General features: G+C 36.7%; 1 protein-coding gene across 4 annotated transcripts in view; it reads right to left on the bottom strand.

Annotated features, from left to right (window-relative positions):
• ZDHHC3 (zDHHC palmitoyltransferase 3) overlaps positions 1-12,344 on the bottom strand; it is a 64,201-nt gene that overhangs the window by 11,505 nt on the left and 40,352 nt on the right. For all 4 annotated transcript variants that reach the window (XM_074271644.1, XM_074271645.1, XM_074271646.1 and 1 more), the window contains exons 3-6: positions 9,721-9,845; positions 2,899-2,995; positions 2,112-2,193; positions 11-141 (exon numbers count right to left, since the gene is read on the bottom strand). In XM_074271644.1, the coding sequence (XP_074127745.1) occupies positions 11-141; positions 2,112-2,193; positions 2,899-2,995; positions 9,721-9,845 (435 nt within the window). The remainder of the gene's footprint in view (positions 1-10; positions 142-2,111; positions 2,194-2,898; positions 2,996-9,720; positions 9,846-12,344) is intronic.

Below are 12,344 nucleotides of genomic sequence, written 5' to 3'. Positions count from 1 at the left end.
GGGCACTCACCGTTTCATCAGTGCAGATGGAGTGTACCTGGGTCCCGAACATCACCGATGTGAAGATGAGAAAAAGGAGGGCTTCAAAACAGAGCAGGATGAGGAGAATCACCGTGGTGGGAGGGGCGAATGAGCTGCATTCTATAAAACAGAGATGTGGAAGGCCTTAAGTCTGAGCCCGGGATCACCCCCACGGGGCCACCCTTGCATGTGCCACAGGCTCGCTCACCCCCCACCCTCACGGGGGCAGTCAGAGCTCCACCACCTTTGTTCTCTCACATAATGCATCACCACCATGGCAGGAGCAAAGGGACTGGCAGGAAGACAAGAAAATGACCCCTCTGAGGTAGAAAGCCTGTCTCTTGGGAAGATCACAGAGGTAGTTCCAAAGCAACTGCTCCTGGTGGAGTCAGCCCTCAAGGAGAGGCCACCTGGTGCTATAGAAAGAGCAGGAAGAACCTGACGGGTAACATGGGCCCTCCCCTCCCCTGGGCTTGTTTCCTCACTGAAAACTCAAGAGGGCTGTTCTTACATGAAATCAAGGTTCCACTTTTACAAAACTCTGAGTTTCTGTGAGCTTCCTCCAAGTCTGAGAGGTGGGCCCTGCAGGGAGGAGTATCCTCTTTCTGCGTCTTAGACCTTTTTTATCCAACTTCATACCCTTCCTTATCTATGCTGGTGTCTACACTTCCATCCCCACTTCTCAGGTGAACAAAGCCTTTATTCCAGCAGATTTTGGTACAGTTTCTCCATCTCTAGGACATTTTTCGGGTATCTTGCCTTTCTCCCCAGTTGATATGTGCTGTTTAACTAATTTTAACATCAGTGAAATCAACACAGTGCAGAATCAGATGTAAACTCTGGGTAGTGTCTCCATATGGGTATCTGCCTTCTTCTAGGAACACTTATTTATATTCATTTTCTCTGTCTTGTCTATCTGTCAGTTTGTAAGCCCCTTTGGAAGGCAGAGATCAAGTCCACTCTTTAATATGAATTTCAAGCTCCTGATACAGTGGTCCATGCAGCTGATGAGTACTTGCTGCCTGACCAATGATCTTGGCCTGTGCTGCCCTGGAGTGTTAGGTACCCAGGAGAAATATTCTTAAACACAGTATGTAGCAATCTCTGACCTGCTCCTCAATCTATCCATATCCTTAAGTCAAAAGTTTGGGGTCTCTGAGAGTAAATGATAATGCCTCTCCTTTTAGTGACATTATGACACACAGAAGTAGAAATGAAACATCTAAGAACAAAATAACTGGAAGACATGAACAAGGGAAAAATGAGGGAATGAACGCACAACAAAAATGGTTACTTTCTGATCCTACAAAAATTCTGGTGAACTTAAGATGCTTTATGAAAAAAAGTGATTCCCCCAAAATTACTTGCTAATTCCTGCATATGCAGTGACAGTCGGTGTTTTTAAAGAGGCCCTTATTTCTAATGTTTTGTTTTTTTCACATATTTTGAGTATGACAAGTCCTGCTTAAAAAGTGTCGCTTTGTTTAGGTAGATGCTGTTTCTCTTTCAAAATCTATAGGGTTCTGAAGCTTTTTTGAGGTGGTACCACAGTATCTGCTCTTAAACATCGTATTTTTACAAATGTGTTTTCTTCATTTTTAACATATGAACAAAGTTATGAGTATTCTTCATTAGGGAAAAAAGCCATCTTCCTATTAGAAAATTAAGATTTATGCATATAGTTGATGAACTGTGTACAGTTCAAGTGAAACTAGATCAGAGAATAAACTGCCTTGCATTGCTTACTTCACCTTGTTTTTAAAAGCAAATGCTTTTTGTTCTCTAGGTTTCTAAACACTTCTCTTCCTCCTCTCAAGTAAACTTTTTGGTTCAGCACTAACCTGCTGCTGATGTAGTAGTACTCCTGCATTTTCCCTAGGTACTTTCTAAAAATTTTCATCTCAATTCATGACTTTACTTTGCAGTAAGATTGTAAAAGCCGAGTAGATTGTTTTATCTTTTAAAGATCAGTTTGTTCCTATGATATGCATGGAATCCAATAAAATTAAGTAACCTCAGATCAAGACCAAATCTTCAAAGTCTGTTTTTAACCTCTGTTTGAGGAAAGAAAACATTCATTGAATACTCACCTGTCCAGTCTTCTTCAAAGCAATACAGGAAATGAAATCCCACCATGATGAGGGCATGCAGGGAAATGAGTGCTATATACATCTGCAACAAAAACATGGGGAAAAAAATGCAACTTCCAAACTGAAAAAAGCTAGTTTAAATACTTTCAGATATATGAATATCCTAGAGAATAGTGGGCTGGGTCAGGGAAGATGCGGAGGAGAAGGAGGTAGAGGAGGAGGAGGAGAAAATCTTTCTAAAAGGCAAGTCTGGCCAGGGCATAGTTCTATCGGGTAAATCTTGATCAAGATGTGGGCATCTAGCCATAGGGCTAACAAGGAAGCCTGTGACTGGCCAGGGAGTGGTTTCTCCAGTCTCTTTCTTCTGTCATGTTACAGAGAGTTCTGATTTTGTGGCCCTGGGTACACAGAGTTTAGATTCAAACCAGGACTGATCTTGGCACATGATTCCTGGCTATTAGAGACCATTCACTGTCATGGTCTATTGTTTTAAGAATGGGTTGGAAAGGTCTTAAAAAACTTCAAGCTACTTTAAATGACCGAAATGAAATTCTTTAGATCACATCACTTATTAGATCAGGACAATCTATTTCCAGGGAGACAGAAATAAAGATCTTTATGTAATGTCTAAATAGTTATCTTTGACTGGCCATGGTCCCAATTACAGTATTTAGAATTGTTATCAGTGGTTCATTATGACTACTCAATCATTTAGAAGATGACTGAGCCTTTCTGAAATTACTGCATTAGGGAGGGATGAGGAACAAAATTTATAAAGCAAACTTACTGTAAACAGTACGAAGTACTTCTGGTTATTCTCTCCCACACAGTTATTTACCCAGGGACAGTGGTGATCCATCTTTCGAATGCATCTCTTACAAACACTGAAAAAGCAAATAGAGCTGACCTTTAAAAATAACATCCATCACCTTATCTAAAAGGTTTTAAATGTAAACAAAGAGATAAAACCAAGGTACCCCAGAAACATACGAATAATAATAGCTAACATTTATATAATACTTTTAAGGTTTGCAAAGCACTTTACAAATATAATCTAATTTCTTAAAATCACTCTGTGAGGGGAGGGTTATGAATATATTACATAAAACATTTTTTCACTTATGTATGATACTTAAGAAAATATAAACAAATGGGAGAAAGATACTATATTTAATAAGGTCTAAATTTCATCATTCCCAAACCACAGGCTAAAACCATTATTAGCTACCAGTCTTGTATACTTGTGTTTAATTCCCCTCTGCCAACACTACAAAAAAACTGGGTCTTTTTAAAGCATTTTGACTAAAAGGGCTTTAGGAGAAAGGGATGATTTGGAGTTTGAAAAAGGAACAGCACATCCAGAAAAGGAATACTGGGAAATGAGTATAAACTGTGAGCATTGGCTTTTTTTTTGTTTTGTTTTGTTTCTCTTCCCAGATTATTTTTACCTTCCAAATACAATTCTTCCTTTGCAACAGCAACAACAACAAAATTCGGTTCTGCACATATATATTGTACCTAGGATATACTATAAGATATTTAATATGTATGGGAATGCCTGCCATCTAGGGGAGGGGGTGGAGGGAAGGAGGGGAAAAACTTGAAACAGAAGGGAGTACAAGGGATAATGTTGTTAAAAAAAAAAAATTACTTATGCATATGTACTGTCAAAGAAAATGTTATAATTATAAAAATTAATAAAAAGAAAAGAAAAAAAAGAAAGAGCAGCAAGAACAGTTCCAGAATCTAACTTTTCCAAAAAACTTCCTTCATCCTCAAAATAAAAACAATTGCCAATGAATTAAACCAAATAATTGAACTTGGTTCTAAGTAATGAATTAAACTAAATAATTGAACTTGGTTCTAAATTTTCTAGTCACTCTGCTATCTCTATTTACTTTGAACCTCTGATTCTTAGTGAGTGGAGATTTCTTAATGCAAAGCTTGGTCATGGAGAAATGCCAAGTGTCCCAGCATCTTGATATAAGTAGCTCAAGACTTCAAACAAACATTCTCATAAACCTTTCCTTCATTTTTTCTACCCCAGTCCTCTAAAAGGAAAAAAGCATAAACACAGGAAGGGTGTAACTTCAAAAAGATAAAGGTAAGTGGTACAGTCAGATAAGAAAAACAAACATACTTCAGGAAGAACAAAGAAGTGATGACTGCAGGTTAAGAATGGTCCTTAATTATAAGAAGAAATCAGAAAAAGTCTTCCTTGCTAGGTGCAAACAAATGCTCAAACAGGGATTCAGTTGATAAGTTGTATAGCTACAAGAGAACTACTGAATTTGGTTGGTTTTTCAGTCCTGTTTAAATTGGTCTCAATTTCTACTGTCGGTGCCATGTTCATTAATAATTAAAATATCTGTGAAACTTAGCCCCTCCATTTATCAAAGGCTGGTAATAAAAATGGGGCCATGGGGCTGTTTCCCCATTGATGCAATATCCTTTTTTTTTTTTTCTTCTCCCTGAGGCAATTGGGGTTAAGTGACTTGCCCAGGGTCACACAGTTGGACATGTTAAGTGTTTGAGGGCAGATTTGAATTCAGGTCCTCCAGATCTGAGTGGCTGGTGCTCTAACCACCACCCTTAATTTGATAATCAGCAATGCTGAGTTATGAGAGGGGAAAGTAATAGCTTAATACAGATTTATCATCTCTACTGGAAAAACAAATCAAAAGCACAGGGTGGATCAGCAAAAGCATCACTAAGGGTGGGACAAAAACATAGTAACAAAAAGAATTTAATTAAAAATTGACTGATAAGAATGATTAAACACCATCATTCCAAGCAGCTGGGAGGAAAAAACAAACAAACAAACAAACAAAACAAACAAACAAACAAACAAACAAAAAAAAACCCAACCAAACTAAAACCAATTCCTGCCATCAAGGAGCTTATACTCTACTGAGGTGACTATGACCTAGACACAAATTAATCCAGGTAATTTTGAAAGTAAAACAGAACTAATCACTTGGGGAAGCAGAGAAGTGGGATCAGGGGAAGCCTCTTGGGAGAGGTGGCACTTTCTAGGGTTCTACATAGCAAAGGCAAGGACATCTATTTCCAAGTCTGGAAATTATTTGTATGATTAAAAAAAAAGGAATTTTTAATCAAGTCAACCTACTGGAATCAGGTGCTCCGTTTCTGAATAAACATCACCTCTCACTTGGAGAGTTCTAAATGACTGTTTCAGAAGAACCCACTGTAAATGTCCCCAAATGTTTGCTGAAACCAGAGGATACACTTGGTGCAAGACCTCTGACAAAAGAATGCTTTCTACCAGAGTACATACAAATAGGGGGAAGGACCTCCTCTATGCTGACATTTAGTGCTCAGAGCAGATTAGATAGATACCAGAGACCGACACTTGTCATCAATAGGATTCTCTTTTTCTCTTATTAGTGTTTAAACGGTGACCAAAATGAAGTCTAAAAAGCACTGCGAAGGTGGTAGTACCCTTAGGGAACCTGAGAAGATGGTAGTTTTGGGAAAGTTAATGGTTTCTGTCTTGGACACAGAGAATTTGACTGTACTCATGGGACATCCAATGTGAAATGTCTACAAAGTGATGAGGGCCTGGAACTTGGAAAAAACATTTGAGTTTGCTATATGGGATGTGTGTCCCAAAAGTGAAGTTTTAATACATTAAAACATTACTACTAAGGTTAAAAACTGACCTAAGGCTTTTGAGATACTTTGTATAACTCTGGTAATCATCTGCATGGGTATGAGAGTTGAAACCATGGGAGTTTACAGACAGACAAAAACATACAGACACACAAATACACATGTAAACACTGGGAACAAAGGAAGTCGACATTTACTTTTCTATAAACAGAGAGTAAGTAGGTCTCTTGTCAAGTCCAATCAGGTCCATGGCACTAACTCTGTCTAGGCTGGTGCTTTTGGCTCTAATTAAAGACTATGCTTTCATTCGCTCCAAACTAGGGGCCAACAAGACAGTTTATTTCGTTCAGAATTGAGCAGCTGTCAAAGAGCATTCTGTGCAGGATGAATAAGTGACGTGTACCATCACTCTGGCTCATTTGAATCAGTGACTCTTGTTCTGACTGAGCTGATTTGTTTACCAATGTGCTCAGCAACATCTCATCTGGCTCACAGTGTGAGGAGGCAAGAAGGTGTGAAGGGAGAAAAACACTTGTAGCTGGTGGTAGCAGAATGTAGCACAGGAGAGAAAGGAAGGACTCTACTTATCCCAAAACTTTCATTCTAGAAATTTAACTTCTCAGTTTTTTGCTTTTAAAAACATCACGCTTTTGTATCCGCAAACCTTTCCTATTCTGTCAGAGGAAAAATAAAATTAAATGATCCTACAAGAAATGCAGTCTTCTATTTTCCAATATGGTCTTGGAAACTGTTACTGGCCAAAGCCAACAATGACTCATCCAGGCCAATAGGAAAGGATGAGAACTTTTATTAAAATGTCTACCTGTATATTACCTTAAGGAAACATGTCATGATATCTTTTTAGTGATTTTCCTCAGAATTCTCTTTATTAATTATATACATGCCGTGGCAACAGTAGATTTGTCCTCTGTAGCTATAGTTGCCCATGTTTATAAATTTGAGTCAATTCTCTATATATTTTAGAAATGAAAAATAGTTCAAGCCATTCTCTAATTGATAAATGGTCAAAGGATATGAACAGAAAATTTTCAAACGAAAAAATTGCAACTATTTGTAGCCATGTGAAAAGATGTTCCACATCACTACTGATCAGAGAAATGCAAATTAAGACAACTCTGAGATACCACTACACACCTATCAGATTGGCTAAGATGACAGGAACAAATAATGATGAATGTTGGAGGGGATGTGGGAAAACTGGGACACTGATACATTGTTGGTGGAGTTGTGAAAGAATCCAGCCATTATGGAGAGCAATTTGGACCTTTGCTTGAAAAGTTATCAAACTGTGCATACCCTTTGATCCAGCAGCGTTACTACTGGGCTTATATCCCAAAGATATCTTAAAGAAGGGAAAGGAACCCACATGTGCAAAAATGTTTTCCTAGTGGCAAGAAACTGAAGACTGAGTGGATGCTCATCAATTGGAGAATGGTTGAATAAGTTATGGTATATGAATGTTATGGAATATAAACAACCAGGAGGATGATTTCAGGGAGGTCTGGAGAGACCTACATGAACTGATGCTGAAGGAAGTGAGCAGAATCAGGAGATCATTGTACATGGCAACAAGACGACTATACAATGATGGCCGTGGCTCTCTTCAACAATGAGAGGATTCAAACCAATTCCACTTATGCACTGATGAACAGAGCCACTTATACTCAGAGAACTGTGAGAACAGAGTATGGACCACAACACAGCATTCTCACTCTGTTATTATTTGCTTGCATTTTGGGTTTGTTTTTTTTTTTCAGTTTTTCTTTTTCTTCCTTCTTGATCTGATTTTCCTTGCAGCAAGATAACTGTATAAATATGTATACATATATTGGTCTAATATGTATTTCAACATATTTAACTATGTATTAGATTACCTGACAGGGGAAGGAGGAAGGAGAGGAAATTTTGGAACAAAAGGTTTTTTTGCAAGGGTCAATATAGGAAAAATTACCCATGCATATGCTTTGTAAATAAAAAGCTTTAGTTAAAAAAAAAAAAAAATTAAAAAAAAAAAAGGAAATGAGGCCTTTATCAGATCCTTTGAATGTAAAAATGTTTTTCCAGTTTATTGTTTCCCTTCTAATCTTGTCTGCATCAGTTTTGTTTGTACAAAAAATTTTAAACTTAATATAATCGAAATTATCTATTTTGTGATCAGTAATGATCTCTAGTTCTTCTTTGGTCACAAATTCCTTTCTTCTCCACAAATCTGAGAAGTAAACTATCCTATGTTCTTCTAATTTATTTATAATATTCTTTATGTCTAGATCATGAACCCATTTTGACCTTATCTTGGAATAGGGTGTTAGATATGGATCCATTCCTAATTTCTGCCATACTAGTTTCCAATTTTCCCAGCAGTTTTTATCAAATAGTGAATTCTTATTCCAAAAGCTGGCTTTGTATTTATCAAACACTAGATTGCTATAGTTATTGACTATTTTGTCTTGGAAACCTAACCAATTCCACTGATCGACTAGTCTATTTCTTAGCCAATACCAAATTGTTTTAGTGACCGCTGCTTTATAATATAGTAATTTTTTTTTTACATTAATTCCCTTGAAATTCTTAACCTTTTATTCTTCCAGAGGAACTTTGTTATTTTTTCTAGATCTGTAAAATAATTTCTTAGGAGTTTGACTGGAATAAGCAGATTAATTTAGGTAGTACTGTCATTTTTTATTATATTTGCTCAGCCTACCCATGAGCATTTGATATTTTTCAATTGATGAAATCTGATTTTATTTGTATGGAAAGTGTTTTGTAGTTGTGTTCATAGTTTCTGACTTTGCATTGGCAGATAACTGTCAATAATATAAAAATTTTTGGAGTCTATTTTAAATGCAATTTCCCTTTAATGCAATTTTCCTTTCTTGCTGTTGGACTTTGTTGGTAATATAAAAATACTGATGATTTATGTGGATTTATTTTGTATCCTGCAACTTTGCTTTTTGTTTAACTGATTCTTGAAGTCTTATTGAGTCATTCACTTCTATTAGTTCAATTCTAATTTTTAGTGTATTATTTTCTTCAGTTACCTTTCTTACCTCCTTTTGCATTTGGCCAATCGAATTGTTTTGTTCATTGCATCTTTTTTTTCCATTTCACATTTTTTTTTTTAATGAATTGGTAACTTTTTTATATCTATTTTGTAAGGCATGATATGCTTTTCCCATTTCATCAAATCTACTTTGTAGGGAGTTATATGCTTTTCCCACCCCTTCTTGCAAAGATCTCATTTCCTTTCCCCATTTTCTTCTCTTTTAAGATTCTTTACGCAATCTTCCAAGAAAGCCTGGGGACCAGCTCATATTTCCCTTTGGGGCTTCATCTGGAGTTGATTTGTCTTTAGGAACTTTAGGATATGAGGTCTGTTCTTTCTCTACATAAAAGCTGTCTATGGTGAGAGTTCTTCTTTTTGGTTTCTTGCTCATTTTCTTAAGGCTTGAGGTCTGCTCACTGAAAAGGAGCAAGCATTTATTAAGGGTCTACTATATATCAGACACTGCTAATTTTTTTTTTTTTTTTAACAAATATTTTCTCATTTTATCTTCAAAACAACCTTGGGAGGGGGTGCAGTCACTTATCCCCATTTTACAGCTGAGGTATACAGTGGTTAAATGACTTGCCCAGGGTCACAAGGCTAAGGCGTGTTTAAGGTTGATTTTGAACTCAGTTTTTATCCAGTTGCTACCTAGCCATCAAATTTCTTATGTGCTACTTCCTGGCCCAGGAGGGAAAAGCCATTTTTTTGCTGTTCAGAAAAGGAGAACATACATCCCACAATTGCTTGTAAAGAGGATATGAAAGAACAAATCCATACCCCACACATGGCTCTAAACAAGAATCACAGTGCTTGCTCATGTCAGACCCTTGATTAATCATACAGAATTGAGGTCTGTAGATTTGTTTTCAGCCATGTAACTGTAAGTCCCTGGCAGTGGCGTGACTGTACCTGCAGTGATGGGCTCTGTCAGGTTTGATGCTGCAGCACTTTGGACACTTGTAGACTACTTGCCCGGGCTTCAACTGTAAACTTTCGATGAATTCTTTTGTGGCATTTCCTTTGGGCACTGCACCCTGCAAGCAGAAAGAAGAATTTTGATATGTATTTTGGGGAAAAGTTCTAGTGCAGTGTATTTGGCCACATAAGCTAGTCAATGACATTCATTAAGAGTGTGAGACATTACAATATGTGCTGAGGATATAAAGACCAAAAATGCAATGATTACTGCTTTCAAGGACACAGATAAATATAATCAATACATCCATAAAATACACTGGCGGCTAAATAGAAGACTGACTGGACTAGGGTGAGACAAAATGGGGAGATCAATGAAAAGGCCTCTGCTGAGAGGTAATAAAGGGTTGGATGTGGAAGATGTTATAGAGGCAACATTATATAATTATATAAATTATATAATATTATATAATATAATTATATAATGGCAACATGTGGCAACTGACTGGTATACACAGGATAAGCAGGAATAGGAGTCAAGGATAACATCAAGGTTACAAACTTGAAACCAGAAGTATGGTTGGCAGCCTAAGGAGAAATATAGAAGTTCAAAAAAGAGAAGTCTTGGAGGAAAAATAAGGAGTTCTGCTTAGGTAATGTTGAGCTTGAGAAGCTGCTGGTGCAGCCTAAAGGAACTTAGTGACATGGAACTGATTGGAGCTCAAAATATTTCCAGAACTGGATCTATATATGTGTGAGATGATGGTTAAAGTCATTGGAGCTGATGGGTCACTTATCAATTAGTCAATACACATTAAAGTCCCCAAGTTCCAGGTATTCTGCTGGAGAGACAAAGCTCCATCCCTTAAGGAGTTTACATTCTAGATAGAAAGAAAGATGGCCCAGAAAAGACTCCTGGGCTATATATAGTTAGGGATCATGATATGAATAATGATGCAAATACAAAGACTGAGGAGAGGTCACAGAGAGATAAAGGCATAATATCAGTCAGTTAATCAATATGTATTTATTAGATGTTACATTTCAATGTTTGGACATATAAAAAAGCAAAAACGGTCACAGTCCTCAAGGAACTTATCTTCTAATGGGGGAAACAACATGTATAAGTGGGTAAATAGAATCATGACATTGATACATATAAGAGATGGAAGGCAGCCACAGAGGGGAAAACTCCCAGGATAGAGGCAGAGCAACACAGTGACGAGAAGCCTATGTTCTCCCCTCTCTCTTCTGACCCAAGTACAATGCTAATGATTTATTGACAATATCATCCACCAAATGGTAAGGGAACCAACAACTGGAATTTCTATTCCAGACTGAATTTTAACCAATAAGTTCTGTTTGCCGAGGAGGAAATAATGTAGATCTTGGGGGACATTTGTCTATCTAAGAATTTGTTACTAAGAAGAAAGGAAAGCCAGGGAGGGTTGGACATGAACCATAGATTTTAGGTAAACACTTTTCAAAAGATCACAAAAAGCGCAAGTAAGATTACAGGACATAAAAGTATACTTGGAAATCAGCCCAGGAGGTGTTAAGAAGCTAAAAAAGTGAAATTCTGAAGATAAAAAGAAAAACAATTTTGATGCTGAAGAAAAGAGAGAATATCAAACTGATACATAAATGGAGGACACTAAACTGTACATAAAAGGACCATTTGATTTAGAAAATCATGTTGTTTTTTTAATTAGTATATCAACACATTAAAATTGCATAGAAACAACATTTTTATCTGCTTCAGACCATGGAATCTAGTAGGCCACATGTTTAAAATCTTTGATTTAGAGATACTACTGTAGATTCACAGGAAAGTCATCAAATTCTTTTCTGAAAATCCAAGAGGAATGCAATAATGGAGAATGAATACAAAATTACATTATGTTTCTGTAAGAAGAATATCAAGAAGTACAAGAATTCAGAATAAGTTAAAACTGGTGAGAACACTTAAAGAAAACAAAAAGTTTATTTTATAAAGCTAGACTGAGGAAAAGCAGGTCAAAGAAGAGATAACATCATTGCTCAAGTGGGATGAGACCATGACCAAAAAACAGAGCTAGAAAATTCATAATTTTGCTTTTATTTGTACTGCACCAAGGAGAATAATATTTAGATTGGAAAGAAGGAAGAAAGCATTCAAGTGATGTCAGCTCATTCCCAAGAGAAGTCTGATGATAGTAAGAAAGACTTTTGAAGCCCTTGATAACTCCAAGGTTCAGGTCTATATGAACTATGTCAGGGAGAAAAGCAAATGTCCTGATTGGGGGCAAGGCAAAGCACCAAAAAAAAGAAACTGAATTTGAGTCAAGAGGGTTCCCTATACTTCCTAACAAAAATTCTAAAATGTCTTACTAAAATAGTAATAAACATTCTAAAATGAAAGCATGGTTTTATCATGAACAGGGCATGCCAGATGAATCTCATTATCTTTTTTTGATGGGATTATTCCCTGTACAAGAATCCTGATGATGATAGTTTACTTAGATTGTAGCAAAGATTTACACAAAATCTCTCATGATACTCTAATGAAGAGAACATATGTATATAATTAGGTAGATGTAAGACTGGATTCAAAGAGTAGCTGTTAATGATTCAATGTC

Source organism: Sminthopsis crassicaudata, chromosome 5 (genome assembly GCF_048593235.1).
Source record: "Sminthopsis crassicaudata isolate SCR6 chromosome 5, ASM4859323v1, whole genome shotgun sequence".
Taxonomy (NCBI): domain Eukaryota; kingdom Metazoa; phylum Chordata; class Mammalia; order Dasyuromorphia; family Dasyuridae; genus Sminthopsis; species Sminthopsis crassicaudata.
This window is presented reverse-complemented; position numbering and strand designations above follow the sequence as displayed.